This window comes from Mus caroli, unplaced genomic scaffold (genome assembly GCF_978045245.1).
Source record: "Mus caroli unplaced genomic scaffold, Mus_caroli_1 scaffold_17, whole genome shotgun sequence".
NCBI classification, from domain to species: domain Eukaryota; kingdom Metazoa; phylum Chordata; class Mammalia; order Rodentia; family Muridae; genus Mus; species Mus caroli.
The window spans coordinates 35,839,874-35,858,762 of NW_028227272.1; the positions used below are offsets into that span (position 1 = coordinate 35,839,874).

General features: G+C 46.7%; 1 protein-coding gene and 1 pseudogene across 3 annotated transcripts in view; one reads left to right on the plus strand and one right to left on the minus strand.

Annotated features, from left to right (window-relative positions):
- The first annotated feature begins 254 nt into the window (after positions 1-254).
- The window catches only part of B4galt4 (beta-1,4-galactosyltransferase 4), a 28,126-nt gene continuing 9,491 nt past the window's right edge, over positions 255-18,889 (plus strand). Inside the window, exons 1-4 of one of the 3 annotated variants that reach the window (XM_021184902.2) lie at positions 255-370; positions 10,088-10,485; positions 11,999-12,231; positions 16,365-16,552. In XM_021184902.2, the coding sequence (XP_021040561.1) occupies positions 10,233-10,485; positions 11,999-12,231; positions 16,365-16,552 (674 nt within the window). In that variant the 5' untranslated portion in view covers positions 255-370; positions 10,088-10,232. Of the gene's footprint in view, positions 438-500; positions 778-10,087; positions 10,486-11,998; positions 12,232-16,364; positions 16,553-18,889 lie in introns of those variants that run through there. The other 2 variants (XM_021184903.2, XM_029470197.2) reach the window with 2 other exon arrangements.
- On the minus strand, positions 6,844-8,401 carry LOC110311535 (RNA-binding protein 39-like; annotated as a pseudogene).

Sequence of the window (18,889 nt, forward strand, 5' to 3'; positions counted from 1 at the left end):
TTTTTCTGCTCTGTAAAGCACTGGGATGTGATCTCTTTTCCAGGTTCCGGTGACGTCCCGGGGGATGGAATCTGAGAAGCGCCTGGAGCCTAACTAGTTATCCTCAGTAAGGTTTGTGATCTAAAGACTACGGTGTCACCCCTTTTAATTCTCAAGCTCCCGCAGCGCGTGGTGGGATTGGCCGGCGGGAGGGTGCACCAGGTCCTGAGAGAACCGGGCGGACCCGCCCCCTCGATGGCGCTGCCCGCGAGGCGGAGCCGGGGCTGCAGAGCCGCCTCCCGGCGGCGCAGGCGGTTCACGAGGGCGATCCCCGGGGCTGCTCCTCACCACCTCCCCTTCCCCGGGCGGCCTCCCGGTGGCCGCGTCCGGGGTGAGTACGCCGGGCCGGAGCTCCGCTGCTGCGCGCTCCGAGCGGCCATCGTCGGGCTGTGAGCCGGGTGGGTCCACTGGATGGGGCCGGGAGGACGCGGAGCCTGTGCGCTCAGGCCTCCGGGCGGCTGTCCCGCCGGGCGAGCGGCGGGCGAGTTGGGGGCCTGCAGAGGCCCACCTTGGCCGGGCTCCGGCTTCCGTGCCGGTGCCCCAGAGCTCAGAGCTGGGGAGATGCTGCGCGCAGCGGGGAGATGCAGGGTGCATCCGGCTGTGTCCGGCGTTCCGGGTGCTGGTGTCTCCGGCGCCTCTACCTGGAAAAGGCCCATCCTTCTCCGTCCGGGTCAGACAGCCTTTCACCTGGGGAAACAGCTCATCTGATCTGTACTTCCATGCCTGAAAGGGCCCGAGGTACCTTCGGCCAAGCCAGGGGCACTCACATGGGGTTTGAAGGGCTTGAGACCCACCTGCCGTGTGTAGGTCGGGCACCTGTTCCCTCCAGGGTCTGTGGATCTGTATCACTGGATCTTATGGTTTCCCTTAGATAAGGGCGATTGGTTAGGAGTTCGGGTGCTGAAGGGTGTGGAGGAGAAGTATCTAGAGAAGGCCTTTGCGGGGAGGTAACCTTAGGAGGGTATTAGCCAAGTCTGGTGCCTGTGGGTTGCAAAGTGTTCAGAAGTGAGCCAGGAGGCAGGAGGATGTGGGGGTGCCCCGGGCGCGGGCTGATCTCCCCAGTGGTTTGGTAATGAAAGAGCAGACAGAAGGTGGTAATTTGAGAGTTGAGAAAAGGCCTCTCGGTCTCATTTTTAAAAAATCATTAACTGGTGTGTGTGTGTGTGTGTGTGTGTGTGTGTGTGTGTGTGTAATGAATCTTCAAACTCAAGGAATGTCAGATATGATTCAGGTTGAGAAAGTGAAATTCAAGATAGAGTTGAAGGCTGCCCGCCCCCCACCCCCCACCCCAACCCTGCCAGAGCGTGCAGGAATGCGCCTCTGGGAAGGAAACACTGCCTTGTTGGTTGGTCTTCTCTTCTCTTCTCTTCTCTTCTCTTCTCTTCTCTTCTCTTCTCTTCTCTTCTCTTCTCTTCTCTTCTCTTCTCTTCTCTTCTCTTTCCTTTTCTTAACAGTAATATTGATTTTGACATTTTTCTTTGGGAGTTTTCTTTTTATTCATTGTATATTTTCTTCATTTACATTTCAAACGCTGTCCCAAAAGTCCCCTATCCCCCCCACCCCCTACCCACTCAACTCCCAAATCTTGACCCTGGCTTTCCCCTGTACTGAGGCATATAAAGTTTGCTAGACCAAGGGTCCTCTCTTCCCAATGATGGCCAGTTAGGCCATCTTCTGCTACATATGCAGCTAGAGACACGAACTCTGGGGGTACTGGTTAGTTCATATTGTTGTTCCACCTATAGGGTTGCAGACCCCTTCAGCTCTTGGGTACTTTCTCTAGCTCCTACATTGGGGGTTTTCTTTTCTTCTGTTCTTCAAGTGAAATTTTAAGAACAGATTTGGCCTTTGTGTGGACACTGAAAACTCCGTGAAATAGCACAAACCTCTGTGTGCCTGACCGAATTTGAGAGAGGTCCACAACTTTGATGGGGGATGGGGGCATCTCAAAGTCAATTGCTGACCATGCCGAACTGTTTGGTGAAGAATAGGTAGGGAGGGCCATAACGGCGACTCTGTTACTACATTCTGTGTGCCACTTGATATAGGTATTTAGTCCCTTCTCTGAGCTGTGCTAGTAATAGTGTGTGCCCTGGGAACCAACCACCAAACAAACGTCTCTTGGAAGCCCTTTTATCCACACTGGGACCATCCAAATCAAGTCAGCCTAGAACTCATGAATGCAGTCCAGACTGGCCTGGAACTGGGTGGGTAATCCTCATGCTTCAGTCTTAGTGCTGGTATTATAACTGTGAACCATTGGCGACTTCTGACTATTTTTTTTTTTCTTTTGTAAAACCATCAGAGTTACCCAGGTTCCTGTTTAAAATACAAATTTCTTGGCTCCACCCCAGACCATTGAAACAAAACCTTTGGGTGTGGACCCAGGAATAGGTATTTTAAGAAGAGTACACAGGGTACACAGTACAGGCTTCTCTGGCTAATGCTGAAGAGCACACACACACACACACACACACACAGACTCACACTGAGGATAAAAGTATATGTGTAGATAGGGGTTTGAAAGGCATTTTTAGAACAGGTCCTCTTAGCATTTATATGATCAAGTTGCCACCAGCTTTATGCAACGGATCATTACTGTCCCCTGTCTATAATAATGTCATTTAAAAAAATTTAGGATATTTTAAAGGACAACTAGTTAGTTTTTACTTTTTAAAATTATTTATAACAGCTTTGTTTCTGGTAATGAGCCATACCAACACTGAATTAGAAACACAGCTTTCTTAGATTTGTCTCAGTGACTATTTCTGCTATTTTGTACAGGTCGCTATCATGAACACATGTACTGCACAATTGGGATTGTATATACACTTTCATGCTATTTTTTACTTGGCTATGGCAAGCTCTTCCTCCATAGTTAGGGTCTTTTAAACACTCATTTTTGGGGGGTACATACTTATGTGCACCTGAGCATGAGAAGGCTGGGGAACAACCATTTGTGTCATTGGGATTAAGGCCAGTGGCACCATTCCTGGCTTTTAGGGAGATTCTGTAGCTCAACGTCAGGTTCTTGTGCGGTAAGCACCTCACTGACTGAACTCTCTCTCTAGTCCCTTAAACACCTTTTAATAAAAATATATGCTCTAGGGTGTGATATTGGTGAAACCAGATCCCTGTTATTAACTTTTGAGTTCATCTCAAGGTTTTGCTATTTTTGGCAGTGTGGACGTCAATACAACAATCTCCTCTGATTGTATACTGAATGATGTAATCAAGAGTTATATATAGTGAAATGTGTTTTTAAAAAAATCCCATTTTCATATATCTTTTTACTCCTTTTTTTTTTCCATCAGAAGGACAATTGCCATTTCTCAGGGTTCCGTTCCATCTGAGGTCTGTTCTCCTTCGTTGGGTCTGAGACTTCACAGCATGTGAGAGTCACCTCTTGTTTAAATTTCAGCCCGGGTCTCAGACGTAGCTCTTCGGACCTATCAGTTCTGGTGTGGAAAACCTATAGCTTTGTCCACTCCTCCAGAGAGCTGACCAAAGCACATTTGGAGCCACAGATGAGAAGTGTTTTTAAGTAAAAGTCAGATACACTCAGAAAATCCAGATCACTGTCCTGGAAACACTCATACACTTGATAAGAAGTTGAACTAATATTTTAAGACATGAGCTGCCTGCTTTTATTTTGTTTTTTTTTTTTTGTTTGCTTGTTTGTTTTGTTTTGTTTTTTCCCAAATTATCTCAGAGCTTCCCAGCCCTAAGGACCATTGGTAGACCTGACCTGTGATGGCTACAGAAGTGGACTCCTATGACCCACTGCAGAATTATCAGATAGCTGCAAACAGACATGGGAAGGCATATTCAGTGAGCCTCTACTGAAATCTCTCACCAGAAACCCTCGTGACTTCTGTAAACATCTATCCCATAAAACAACTTCAGCCACTTGCTAGTTCAGTTTATGTCATGTTTCCCAGCAACTTTTGTTTTAAAATGGGTGTTGCAGGGCCACAAGCATGCCCTTGAAGGAGGTAGTGGGTGCCTGCCCCTTCCTCTTTCTCCATTCTTTTTTTGTCTCTGAGGTGAGACATTTTGCTTCCTGCATGCCACCTACCATGATATGTTGCCTCACCATAGCACATAAACAATTGCCCATGGGCCAAAACACATCAAACTGTGAGCCAGATTGTTTCTAAGGTGGTCATCTAGAGCGTGTGCACTGTTGGGCAGAAGGCCGAGATAAATGCACACAGTGCAGCTCAGTAGCAGCCCCTCTTTGTTCAATAGTCAGTGACAGAGGGAAGGGGTAACAGGCTTGATCCAGTGTTGTTTTAGAAAGGTAAATGGGAGGGTGCTGCTATGAGTCTTTGCTACTGTTAACCCTCTCCTAGGGTCATACTTCTCTATGTAGCCTTGGCTGTCCTGGAACTCACTCTGTAGACCAGGCTGGCCTCGGACTCAGAGATCTGCCTGCCTCTGCCTCTGCCTCTGCCTCTGCCTCTGCCTCCCAAGTGCTGGGATCAAAGACTTGCACCACCACCACCAACTTCATTCTCCCTTTTTAAATATCGCATCTCTTTCTTCAGTAGGCTTGAATTGTGTTCTCTTCATATAGTATATCTTAGAAAGTTATATGTTAGGTTGATTTGAGACATCACAAATACACAGAGTTGCAAATCTTTTTGAGAATTCAGTTATTTACCAAGCATCGATTGGGGATATACTCAGGGTCTCTGACTTTATGAGTTGTTTTTTTTACAACATTTTGTAATACTTTAATTTTAGATTGCTTAAAAGTTTTAAAAATGATACAGAAAGTTTACGTAGCATCTTCTAATATATTTATTCCTTTACACAGCAGTGAGACTTTATCAATACTATCTCGACTTCATTTCTCAATACTGCTGATAGACGTCATTTCTCAATACTAGTGACAGGTTTTTGAGGTCAGTAGGTTTTACCTGGTCATTTGATAACCTCTTTAAGGTGATGTTGGCTTTTGATAACCTTTTTAAGGTGATGCTGGCTTCTCTGTATAGTTATCAATTGCAGTTAACATTAAGGGAGAGTCTTTGCAACCATAGAGACAAAACTGTTCATTCTCAAATCTTCATCAGTTGATTCTTTTTTTTTAATTAGGTATTTTCCTCATTTACATTTCCAATGCTATCCCAAAAGTCCCCCATACCCACCCCCCCATCAGTTGATTCTTAATGCCTATGGTGAAGCCAGACTGACGCAATGATTGCTGTAGTGTTTGCTTAGTGGGGTTTTTTCCCCTCCTCTTGGCTGCTAAATTGTAAGTTTCCTGTATGAAAGAGATATCTTTTGTCTCCTATTCCTTTCTTTATTTGATCAGTTATGTCAATATATACTCATGGAAATTAATTTTATTCTGTAGATTAAAATACAGAGCACATTTTAAAACTTAAATGTTTCTAGTTGGGAGCCATAATAGAGTGTTATCAGCCTTTCCTCCGCACTGCCCAGAGAATCTCGAGGTAGCAAGACCAAGTGCCTGGGGTGACGTGCCCACACACCGTGTCTGTGGTAGCTTTAGAGGTCTTAGGATACAGATTTTGGTGCCTACCAGCTGCTGAATGCCATCATAGCCTTTCTATCCGGTGCAGGAACATTTACCGCATAAACGTGGCACCTTGGAGGCATGGAAATGGTGTCTGTTTGTGCCCAGTTGCTGTTGGTTATAGCTTACCTTCCTTATTAGATAATCTTTACTATTATGGAAAGTTTAAAAAACACACAGACATACAAAGACCGTGAGCTCTTATGTCATTGTCTCCTAACTATGTTTTACCATGTTTTACCGGTCTCGTTTCTTGGGTTCCTCTTCGTCGGAGTGAGAAGAGGCGACGAGAGCACGTTTGAAAATCAAACTGTAGACATTCAGGGCAGGGAGAAGACTGAACTAAAGAAGGGCAGTACTTCCCTTTTGGCCCGTGGGTGTCCGCCGCGCCTGTGGGTGTCCACCATGCCTGTGGGTGTCCACCGTGCCTGTGAGTGTCCATGCCTGTGCTTAGAATTGGCAGGTGCTCAGAGCAGACCCATTGCATTGAGGGAAGGGAAAGCTTGCTGGTGGGGGCTCACAGCACACACCTTTAATCGCAGAGCTCAGAGGCAGGGGCAGGGGCAGGGGCAGGGGCAGGGGCAGGGGCAGGGGCAGGTCGATCTTTATGAATTAGAGGCCAGCCTAGGCTACAGAATGAGTTCCAGGACAGCCAGGGCTACACACAGAAACCTTGTCTCAAAAAACAAAACAAGACAACAACAAAACAAAAACCAAAAAAAAAAAAAAAAAAACCAAACCAACCAACCAACCAAACAACCAAATCAAAAAACCAAACTCTATGGCAGATTTCTAGACTGGGAAGGTGGGTGAGGGTTACCCTAAAATAACTCCTTCATGACTTTGTTCTTTGAGGATTCCCCTGTCCTTTCCCATATCAGTGTCTTGATTATATAGGAGAATGGCCCCAGGAGGAGAGAGAGCATCAAGCTTATTTAATTAATAGTACAAATAAGTCCGATGGCACCTTCCCCGGGGTCCCATTCCAGGAGTCACCTGCCCTGGGGGTAATGTTTGTTTGAAAAGACATTTTGCTTCTGATTACAAAGGTATTAGTAGAAGTATTATATACTTCAAATTACAAGCATATTATATGCTCACTGAAAGAAAACTGGAAATTATTATCACAAGTATCTATACTCCATCAGAGGTATGATTAGGATTAACTTGGCTAATATTCTGATAACACATGACTCACTGTGGTAGTCAGCAAACCCCTTGCAGTTCTGGAAATGCAGGAGGTGTTTGGGTAATACTTAATCAGGAAAGAGGTTGTGGTAAGTTGGAAGAGGTACATACGCTGCTGTTACCATTTTACCAGCAAACCACCTGCCATGCAGTGCATGGATAGCAGCAATAGTGGCAGCAATAGATGGGCACTTCACATACACACTGCCCTGAGCTGAATTTTTGTCAACATTGATACAAATGACTCCTCCCTGTTTATTACATTCTTCAATGACATCATCTTTAATCTCTGTCTCATGTCCAACTTCTTCTTCTGTTTGAGGATTAACCATGTTAGGAAGTTGGAAACATTGTGTTGCACGAGGTAGAACAGACAGAGCTGCAGCTAGAGCTGAGGCTTTGGTCAGTTGGGAAAGTCGTGTTTGCAAATCTATAAGAAAAGAGGATTCCGCCACAGCACCAAATGCCAAAGGGCCACTCATTTGCAAAGCTTGTTGGGTTGCTGGTAGAATCTGCAAACTGGAACCCTCCACAAGTCTTGCCGTGAACTGGAGACATCCAGTTGTTCCCAAGTCAATTCCAGTCCTTTCTAGTTCATCACCGTCCAAAAATGAACTAGCACTCAAAGCATCAGTTCGTTCAGTAACATGGCCAACTATCATTGGTCTCCCAGCTACCTCGAATCCATTACGCCATTCCAAAGCCTTTTTGGCACGTTCTGAGTCAGATGATGTAATGGCTCCACATCTCTTAGAACCACTGGTTTCACTATCCATCATAAACTGAATACTTTCAATCCTCCCGAAAGGTTCAGAGATCCCCGAAAGCATATCTTCAGCTATGCTAAGGTTTAACGAGCCCACATAGAGCCCCATAGGCCCAGCATTTTCCTTCGGTACGTTGTTTGCCAGTGCAGCAGCTCTGTTTTTCTTTTTTTTTCCCTGCCTGTGATGCCTGGACTATGACTGGCACTCCTAAAACTCCTTGGCCAGTTAACCCAGTTGCTAGAGGCACGGAGCTGACATCAACAAATTCCACATAGGCAATTCCTTTGGAACGTCTTGAATCTCTATCAGAAGTCATTCTCACATCTTGAACCTTTCCTACTGCAGAGAGAAAGTCTTCTAAATGTCTTGGTGGGGTTCTTCCTGCCAGTTGCACGCAGAAAACTGTCCTTGCGTCCCTTTCCTTGGGAGTGAGATTAATCAATAGGTTCCCTCACAGGGCTCGGGTCTTTGCTGAATGGACTTTTGCTTCAGAACGGCTTCTGTAGGGACTTCTGTGGTGGCCTCAGAATCTTCTATCTTTGACTTCCTGATTCGTCTCCTTTGCTTCGACTTCGTTTCCTCTCTCGGCTTTTGCTCTTTTTCCTTTCTCTGTCTCTACTTCACTTCCATTCTTTACTTTTGCTTCTTTCTCTCCCATGACTATGACTTCTCCTCTTGCTGCCCCCACCCCCCCCTTTTGTTACGTTCTTCATGGCCGTTAGCACTTGTTCTCATCCTTATGACTGATAGTTCACGCTGGAATCAAAGGTGAATTCATGGGAGTAGAAGTGAGGTAAGTGAGGCAAGTCTTCCTGTAAGAGGCCCCAAGCATTGCTTCAATATCAATATCTTCTGCCATTTTCTCTACTCCCCTGTGTGGGTTTTCTCGTGCCTGTGCTTGACTCAGGACCCAACCCTGGGACAGCATTGGTCAGCTCCCTGAAATGGCCCTCCCAAGTTTTATCTAAGCTAGGGGAACATGCCGAGAGAGGTTGTCTCCAAACCTCTGGTCACTTCTATGACGGGTAGAGGGTAGATCTCTCTCACACAGAGGTGTTCTAAAAGCATTTCCCCACCCCCATTTCTCACAGAAATAAGTTTTGCCTTTGAACTTTCTTCTGTGCCACCAGTTTTATAGAGAACACTTAAACTTATAAGGGGGTAAGTGGTTATTATTAAAGTGGGTCATGAAGGTTAAGCCTTCATGCTGGAATTAATAGTCATATAAAAAGAACAAGAGATATGAAATCTGGATTTTAATCTCTGAATGTGTGTGTGTGTGTGTGTGTATACTTGTGTACCAAGGAAAAGTCATTAGGGGTATAACCAGTACGAGGGCCCTCAACAAGAGGCTAACCACACTGGACCCCAATCTGAGGTTTCCAGAAAGCCCCCAGAAGTGGAAGAAGCCAAGTCACAGGATTTTATTACCACCGCCAAGCAGGCTGAGATGGAAAGGTCACAGCCTCTGCGGCTGCTTAAGAAGTACAAGCCTGCAATGAACCCTGGGCCACCCCACAGACAGATCTCTTCGTGTACACAGGGAGCTATAGCTGCCAATTGGGGAGGGCTGGAGCCAGCTCTTGGGAGGCCCTGAAGGTGGGTGGTATACATACTTACTGTACTGGCTTTTCCTTTCTTGTCACTTGAGATATAATCAGAAGTATTTCCTTGTTGGTCCATAGCACAGACAGTCTGTTTGGCTATGGAAATGAACTAGAGTCTGGCTTCAGGACTCGCTGCATTTTCCTTGGTAAGATGTTTGGGATTTGAGGCATACTGTGACTTTGAGGGTGCAGAAAGGATGTGGGGGTGTTGTAAGCTGCAGCCCACAGGCCCTCCACAAGTACCCTTACCATCTAGTGAATGCACTGGTGTAGATGGTGGGCCCTAAGTACCCTGAAAAGCTGGTTTTCTTTTGTTGTTGTTGTTGTTAATAACTAAGAGCATAACACCTCTTGGAGATGAATTTGTATTAGTTCACCTCATGGTACTGAAGTATGAAACCAAGGACAATTTATCACCTGTGAGAAACACCTTTGATAGAGTGGCGGTCCAGGCAGCTGCCAGTACATCCACATTGGCCATTCCTGGACCAGTCTCTTTAATGTAGCAGTGAGGATGATGGCCCCTGTTTAGTGCATCCCAGGAGGCTGGTCAGTATTTCTATGCTAGTCCAGCTCTGTAGGAAGGTAGATATTGTCTAGGTAGGTATCATTTTACCCCCACATTACAGATAAAGGAGCTCCGGGAAGATAAGGACGCTCAATGAAGTGACTAGGCATAGGTCACGTGGCTCATAAGTGGTAGAGAGCCCAAGTCCCTGCTCTTGACTTTTTTTTTTCTCATAGACTATTCACAACCTCTGTTTGGGTCCCCTTGTGTTTCTTGTCCCACCCCACCATACTCTGTTGGGCTCTGCCCTGGGCTAGCATCTCACTGAGACCGCAGCTCAGCTGGGATTGGGTTTCTAATGAGTACTGAGGTCTTGTCATTTTAGGACAGGATTTCCATTCATAATCCATCCTTTGTGATTGTCTTTCAGTGATCTCTGGGCTAGAACTGCTGAGCAGTGGCAAACATTACCTCATGAGTTTCCATCAAATCCCCGGTCATACTGGAAAAGTACAATTTGAAACCTCCTCACTCCAGCTGAAACAGAGATACAGATTACTCACAACCTAAGAGACATGGGCTGCAACCCACCTTATCACCTCTCCTACAAGTTACGATTGTTGCTGCTCTTTACCCTGTGCCTGACGGTGGTTGGGTGGGCCACCAGCAACTACTTTGTGGGTGCTATTCAAGTGATCCCCAAGGCAAAGGACTTCATGGCTAGTTTCCACAAGGTCATACATTTGGGGAATGAAGAAACTCTGGGCCATGATGGGGCCACGAAAAAACCAGAGCTTGCTAACTGCCCTTCGGTGTCTCCAAACCTCAGTAAGTATATGCTGTTTGTGTTCTGTAAGTACTACAAAAAGTTACTTCACTGATGTACAGGAAAGTATGAATAGTAGAATAATAATTCAGTTTTGCAAAATAGCTATACCTTGGCGTCAGCATGCCAGTTTTTTTTTTTTTTAAATTATGGCATATTCCAAGAATTTTGTGAGGCCCTTACTCCTTTCATTCCATATCCTGACTCCAGGACTCATGGGCCTTTGAACCTGACAGACAGGACAGACATGGGCTTGTGTGTGGCCGCGGCAACTGAACATTCTGTTCCAATTCCAGTTTGTCGATTCTCATCAATAATACAGTTCGTTCCTATCCTGCGAATCATCCTAATTTTATCATCCATACTATATTACATCAACCAGTTTGGAGTTGTTCTGCCCCCACGTGGTGGTTCTCACTGTCTCAGTGGGTATCGGGGTGTACCTGTGTGCTACACCTGCTGTGTTACCACTTAAGTCACAGTCTTTCTGTGGACACAGTAAGCAGGCGGTGTGGGGGTGGGGGTCTGTCATTCTAGCTGTGTAGTCCAGCTGCCCTCCCAGACAGGCAGCTATGGCTTCCTGTCATCTACACTAGGAGAGAGGTCTGCTGGGCGGCCTGGGGCTCTTCGTAGGCCTGTTGTTTGTAACCTGCTTGTGGGAACTGCAGCATGTCTATCTTAGCATGCCTAAGACTGTTGAGAGAGGCCACTTGGAGATGAAGGGGTTTAGTACAGCCTGTTAGCAGCTTGCAGATTTAAAGCTTCTCTAATGTATGTGGGATCTTAAAGGGCACAGAGGAGATGATCTCAGTTCCTAAGCAGAACTCTGCCTCCGCTATCCTTTGTATGCAGGTCAGGAAAAGGGGGTTACTTACTTCAGTCTGATATTCGAAGCCCTGCTCAGGATTGATTACCGTGGACAGCCTCGAATTTCACGGGTAGATGCTGTGCTAACTGAAAGCATCTACCCTGGCATGGTGGGAGAGGAATGTAGGCCATTGTCATCCTGGCTAGGGAGTCTGGTGGGCTTCAGCTTCTTCCTGGTGCCTCGCCCACAGGGACCTAAGCATGAGGAGTGTAGGGCAGAAGTGGGAAGAGGGCCTCACGCAGGAGGTGGAGTCTGTAGAATGTTCTTGGCTTTCATATTCCATCCTTCTTGGTAGAGGAGTTACTGTGTCTTGCCCTGATCATTAGTGGGTGGTGAAGTGGCTGGGCAGTCTGCGTGGTTCACTCAAAAAAAAAAAAAAAAAAAAAGAAAATGGATCATGAAGCCAGAGTTGATTGGCCAGGCACGGGAAATGCTCTTACACACCAGTTACTTGCTTTGTCAGCAGGCTGCCATTGTCTTAGTGCTCTGTGTACGGCTCATGAGACTTCCATCCAGAGAGCAGTAGGACCTGTGGTCCTCACGGGGCTACAGGCGGAGGGCCAAGCCTTCATCTGAATCAGCTGTGTAAACCCCAGAGCTCCGTGCCCTGGCTCTGATTACGACCATGTGTCCGGTGTTGATTGCAGGAGGCCAGAGCAAGCTCGTTTTTAAGCCGGACCTCACGTTGGAGGAAATAGAGGCTGAGAACCCCAAAGTGTCCAGAGGCCGGTATCACCCTGAGGAATGTAAGGCTCTGCAGCGGGTGGCCATCCTCATTCCCCACAGGAACAGAGAGAAGCACCTGGTCTACCTGCTGGAACACCTGCATCCCTTCCTGCAGAGGCAACAGCTGGACTACGGCATCTATATCATCCACCAGGTGAGGGTGGGCTTCCCTGGACCCTGGAGTCTGTGCAGGAAACAACGTGCCTGTCTGTGGTGGCGCATGCCTTTAATCCCAGCACTCGGGAGGCAGAGGCAGGCGGATGTCTGAGTTCGAGGCCAGCCTGGGCTACAAAGTGAGTTCCAGGACAGCCAGGACTATACAGAGAAACCCTGTCTCGAAAAAACAAAAAACAAAAGAACCAAAAAAAAAAAAAAACCCAAAAAACCAAAACACATTATCATCAGAAAGAGAATTGTCCTCCCTCACCCACCCTCGAGGAGAGCAGAGGAAATTCTAATCCTGAATTTGGAGCCATGGGGTGAAGCCCTAGGAAGTGTCATTGTCCTAACATGCACTTTGGGAGGAAGCCTGTTTTTTGAGAGCACCCCCCCCATACCATGTTAGCCAGTGCTAGCCCACACACACCCCTGAGGTCTCCTACTTCTCCTATTCCTTATAGGTTTGCCCTATGTTACCCAAGATGGGTTTGGGCTTCAGCCTGTTGTTACTGAATGCGGCTGTGCAGGAGAGATCTCAAGAGCGATTTCATGGAGGGCTGAGTGGTACAGGCAGCTAGTTGTGTGGCTTCATGGTCACCTTGACCTTTAACCCCACCACTACTTACGATGTCAAGCTGGTGATGTTTAATTTTTCACTGTCCTGACTCACTCATTTGGCTTCCAGAAGTGGTTAGTAAGAACAGCATATAACTGTCTGTAGGCTGCCTGGGAAGAGTTCAGCTTTGAGGTCAGTCCGTCACTGGTGGGTGACTAAACATGCCTGTAATTGGTAGTAAAGTTTACTAAATGAAAGATAGAGCAGCAGCTTAAACATCTGTGTCTAAACTTTGTAATATCATCCCGGGCCATTCAAATAATGCTCCCTCAGGTCCTTATAAACTCTAATAAAGCTGGGCGTGGTGGCGCACGCCTTTAATCCCAGCACTCGGAAGGCAGTGGCAGGCAGATTTCTGAGTTCGAGGACAGCCTGGTCTACAAAGTGAGTTCCAGGACAGCCAGGGCTATACAGAGAAACCCTGTCTCAAAAAAAAAAAAAAAAAAAAAAAATCCAAAAAACCAACCAACCAAAAAAAAAAAAAAAAAACCCTCTAATAAGAGTATGGGCAAAGTCATTAGCTGCTTACTTAATAGTGGATGTAGTAGCTGATGATACCAATTTTAGGTAGAATGGCCAGCGCATTGGTTCTCCTGTGTAGTGTATGCTTTATGAGAGACTTCATAATCAGTGCTTCTCTATGTGTCTGTGTCCAGTTTTAGGACTTAAAATAAAACTTTATAGAGTTTTTTAAGATTATACACACACACACACACACACATATATATGTATATATGCATTTGCCTGCACGTATACAAGTGAATCATGTGTATAACTGGTCCCCACCAAGGTCAGAAGAGGCCGATGGATTCCCTGGAACTGGAATTCTGGCTGGTCGTGAGCCGACTTGTGGATTTTGGTAACCAAATCCATGCCCTCTACACAAGCAGCAGTTGCCTGTAACCACCGAACCACCCCTCCAGCTCCTCTGGCTTCTTGTCTGGTGTTGAACAGGGCCTTTTGTAACCGAGGCTTGTCTGAAACACAGCCGAGGCTGAGCTTCGATTTCTCATCCTCTTACCTCTGCTCCCCCCAGATTGGGGTTGCAGGCAGGCATCGGCACTCGTGGTTGGTCTGGAGGTTGAACTCAGGGCCCTGTGGGTGCCCGCAAGCACGCTACTCACTGAGCTACATCTCCAGCCTACTTCTTCTGTTTTAGAACTAATCTTGTTTTTAAAGGACATTGGTTAAAACTGAGATTTATTGAGTCTGACTTCTGACTTTGGATGGTAGCTACCAAAATATGGCACTATTTTTAGTTTGTTTTCCTTTTCAAAAGATTATGTGTGTGTGTGTGTGTGGGGGGGTCTCTCTTACTATTTCTGCTGCTGCATACTCCAGGTTAGCATATCTGACAGCTTCCAGGCAATTCTCCTGTTCCCACCTTCCCTCTTATCACAGGAATACAGGGTTGCAGGGGTTTTCACTTCATTTGGCTTTTTTTTTATTTAAACTTTAGTTGAACCAGTCATTGGTTGGCCATTCCCACAAGTTCTGCACCACCTTTACCCCAGCACCCCATGTGGGCAGGACAAATTATAGGTTGAAAGATTTGTGGCTGGGTTGGTGTTCAGTATCTGTACTGGGAGCCTTGTCTGGTTATAGAACCATGTGGCTTTTCTATGTGAGTTCTGGGTGTTAAACCCAGGCTGTTAGGCATGTGTGACCGTCTCCTAAGACCCCCTTTTATCATCTCTTCTGTTTTCTTTCATCTTCCTGCATTTCCCCGCTTTCCCCTTCCTTCTTGGCCAGGCTAGCCTGAAACTCTCGATCCTCCTGAGTACTGAGAACATAGGCACACGCTGTGTTGTTGGTTTTTCTTTCTTTCTTTTTTCTTTTTGTATGAACAGAAACATGCCTACTTTGTTACTCTTTCCAGGAAAGTGCTGCTGTAACTTCTAAGAATCGCTTATGATTTTGTTATGATAAGCTGTCAAGTGAGACTTTATTTTTACAGCATTCAGCTAGCCTTGAGCAAAGTGGTACTGAAAAGTCCTGGTGTCATGTCGCACGTTAAATGTTGATAATCTTGCAGGCCATGTTGTCTGCAGATCCTTCTGAACGGCCACTGTAAGGAACAGCCTCTGTCATTAGTGTCGTAACAGGATTTTGTTGAGCCATTTCCAAGAAAGTTTTAAGTAGCTTAGAAGGATTAGCAGCAGCCTTCTCGGTTGATAGGTCACAGTTTCCTCATGCTTCCTGACAAGTTCTTAGCTTAGTCTCTTGGAAGTTCAGTGTCAGTGCGGAGGGTTAGCTGGAGACCAGCCAGGAGCTGACAGGAAAGCAGTAACAGTATTTGTTGTGACAAGAACCTTCTAGGGGCTTTGTCACTTCCTGTGGAATCCATTAAGACTCTTTAAAAACTGAGCTTAGAAGAACACTTCACACAAGCTCCAGCCCCTTAATAAATTGAAGTGCACAATTCTGTTGCTTTATTTTTATTTGTATTTTAAAACTACATTGCATTTTTTTTGGTGCTAAAAAATATCACATAAAAATTATCTCAGCTACTTTTTCATTTTTTAAAAGCCATCTTGGTAACTTTTAAGTGTACTGTTGAGTAGTGTTAAGTGTGTGTGGGAGGGAATGTGTGGAGAGATGATTCAGCAACTAGGACCACATCAGGCTCTGGCAGAGGACCAAGCTCAGATCCTTAGACTCACTTCCAGCAGCTTACAACTGCCTGCAACTCCAGATCTTGGGACCTGATGTCTACTTCTGCCCTCATGAGGCCACTTACACCCGTGTAGTATGTGCTCGAGCACACACACACACACACACACACACACACACACAAAGACACACCATGCACCCCCACACAACACACTGAAAAATAAAATTATTCTTTAAAAATGAAGCTGTTTTCTGACCAGGTTTGACGGCTCATTCTGTTTTTTTTTTTTAAGTAGATATTTTCTTTATTTACGTTTCAAATGTTGTCCCCTTTCTTATTTCCCCTCTGAAAATCCCCTCTCCCCTCCCCTCTCCCTCTGCTCACCAACCCACCCACTCCTGCTTCCTGGCCCTGGCATTCCCCTGTACTGGGGCATAGAACCTTCACAGGACCAAGGGCCTCTCCTCCCATTGATGACCGACTAGGCCATCCTCAGCTACATATGCAGCTAGAGGATGGCTCATTCTGTTATCTCAGCATTTAGGAGTCTGAGGCAGGAGAATTGCGGTGAGTTTCAGGCCAGCTTGGAGAAATGTCTCACAAACAGAAACAAACTTTACTCTCACACAACCAATCTACTGGACTTTTTAGTCTTTTCACCTAAGCAAATTATCCACCATCAGACAACTTGCCAGGCCCAACGGGATGCTTTTATAGAATGTAGATATGCGTGAAACACAAAGCCCAAACCCAATAGTTTGTTATGATTGCTTTTCCTCTGTTAGACCCTAGAGTATGTTGTCTTGCTAATAAGCAGAGGTAATAGTACACTCCTAAATGGGGGTGGAGGAGAGCGCTTCTCTCTGGAACTCTTCATTTTCACTTGCGTTTTCCTTAGACGGGAAGTAAAAAGTTTAACCGAGCCAAGCTCCTGAATGTGGGCTATCTGGAAGCTCTCAAGGAGGAGAATTGGGACTGCTTCGTATTCCACGATGTGGACCTGGTGCCTGAGAATGACTTCAACCTCTACACCTGTGGTGATCAGCCCAAGCACCTGGTGGTGGGCCGGAACAGCACAGGCTACAGGTAAGGTGGCCCTGGCTGGGCGGCGTACTCACTGCGAGCGAGGCCATGATGTGGTGGTGTCCGGAGTGAGTTAGGGAGGCAAGAAATGGGGAAAGACGGCCCATTTTCCCTTAATGTGCAGAGCAGCAGTTAAAGGATGAAGTAAGGAAAAAAAAAGATCTTCCAAAACCTTGGCAAGAAACACAAAGACAAAGGGAAGGGGCAGGAGAAAGAATGTGACTCACGCAATTGTACGGGGCGGCCTGCAGTGTCTGTGGGGGCCCCCGCCCTGCAGTACCTGTGGTGGGACTTGACAGGCTTTCCCACACAGGAGAACTTTAATAACCTGCCCATCCATCTTGATTTCCTCTACCGGACAATCCGATGGCACCCTCTAGGCCAGTGTTTGAACATCCTGTCTATTTTGGGGACATCTTGCCAGAGTTCTAGGAAAGGGCGGGGCTGCACATGTCCACCTTCGTAGACTGCTTGGGAACCAGGATATCCAGGACAAGTTCCTGCCTTTCAGAGCTGCCATGGGAAATCCCACCATCCATCCTTCCTCTCCCTAGCTGCCTCCCAATAGAGGAATATGACCTTTAATTGTATTTAATACCAGCTCCTAGTCAAATATAACCGGCTGGGACGTATCCGATGCAGGTAAGCTCTATGTAAATTAAGCTGACTGTGCACACACTTCCCTGTCACCTTCCTCCAAGGCCTGCCACTCCTGTGGAGCTATGCCACTAGGCTAGGGGCCAAGAGACCAGTCTTGAGAGGCAGAGAAAGTGCTGGTGCAAGGAAACAGGAAGTTCCTATGGAGAAGCAGATGCAGGCATCTGCGCGGAGCTGGGGCGCACACAGCTGCAAGCAGTCAGTTAGGAGGAGGGAGAGGGAAGTGTGTGTGAAACTAAAACTAACCTGGAAAAGAGGGTGGGAGACTGCCAGACCCTGCAGAGCGAGATAGGGAAACTGACCAACTCTCTTGATCACTTTCCTTGGTCTTTGCTCCTGTGTTGCTCTTTCGAAGTAGGTCTCTTACTTTGGATCACTTAGGAGGATGCTTTTGTGACTCCCATGAGAAGTCCTCTTCGGTGGGAGCGTAACCCACATCTGCCCCTTCCTTGTGATTCCACCAGAGTTCACTCTGAAGAGCAGTGTGTTTCTTAGGTTTACTTACAGACCATGAGTGAGAGGCTGCTGGCAGGAGCACAGGTGACCTGAAAGCAGCCTTTCTGGAAGGTCTGCAGTCAGCATGGAGGACAGGGTCCCTGTGTCCACACAGATGGCAGCGCTTCGGGTTAATCTTCCCTAGCCTCTCTAACTTAGCACCTCCCCCGACCTCAAGGCCATGTGCGCTTAGGAGTGTACTTAGACCATGAGGCTGGGAGGAGCAACAGGAACCAGAGGTGAGGGTCCACTTAACCTCGGTGTTCTCTCCTTCTCTGAGGAAATGTGCTCAGGTCACATGCCCAATTGTGACTGACTCTTAACCTCCTGTTCCTGTCCCATTCCTTTTTCTAATTACTCAGGGGGAGTGGCGGGGTGGGGGGGGAGAGGGGATTAAGGACAGGCTGTGGACTGAGAGCGTCTACATTGTATCATGGTGTTAACCTGGCCATCAGCATGAAGAGATAATTGTCCAATGGGACCTGATTTTGACCTTACACTCTGGTGTGACCATCATGGTCTCCATCAGAGACTGTGCACTTTAAGAGATGGCCTGTACCTAGCTTGCTGTTTAGCTTCCCCTTACATCTGGCCAGACACTGCTGCTCTTCCCAGACACCATCAGCAAGCCTTTGTCTCCATTGCATAATCAAATACGCTTACCTTTTGATTTAAATGTGAACTCTGAGGAAAACGGTGGCCCAGAGTGTGTATGTGTGTGCATGCGTGCACACATGCTGAGGAGAGTCAAACACGAGGCCTTTGCAGTATGCAGGTTCTCCACCCCTGAGTTATATTTGCTCTGTACTTCTTACCCATCCCTTCAGACTTAGCTCTTACTTTGGTCCAGTTTTATTGTATGAATCATGCACATGCCCACCTGCAAGCCCCCCCTCCCCCCACCCCTTTTGTGGCTGGGGAGAGATAGGCCTTCTACCTCCTTACCATTGCTATCCTGGGCAAAATTCTGCTACAGGTGGCAGACAATTTTAGTTTCAGGGTCTCCGTGACTTCTGATGGCAGCTCTGTATCACTGTGTTATAACATCACTGAGCTCTGACTTCTTCATTGCCCCAATAGCCCCATGGGTAGGTATAAGAAATGTTTTTGCCTACAATCACAAAGAGGAAGAGGAGGGACACTGGGTCTCTGTTCTCTAGGCCTTGTAGGAAATATGGACTTGTTCCT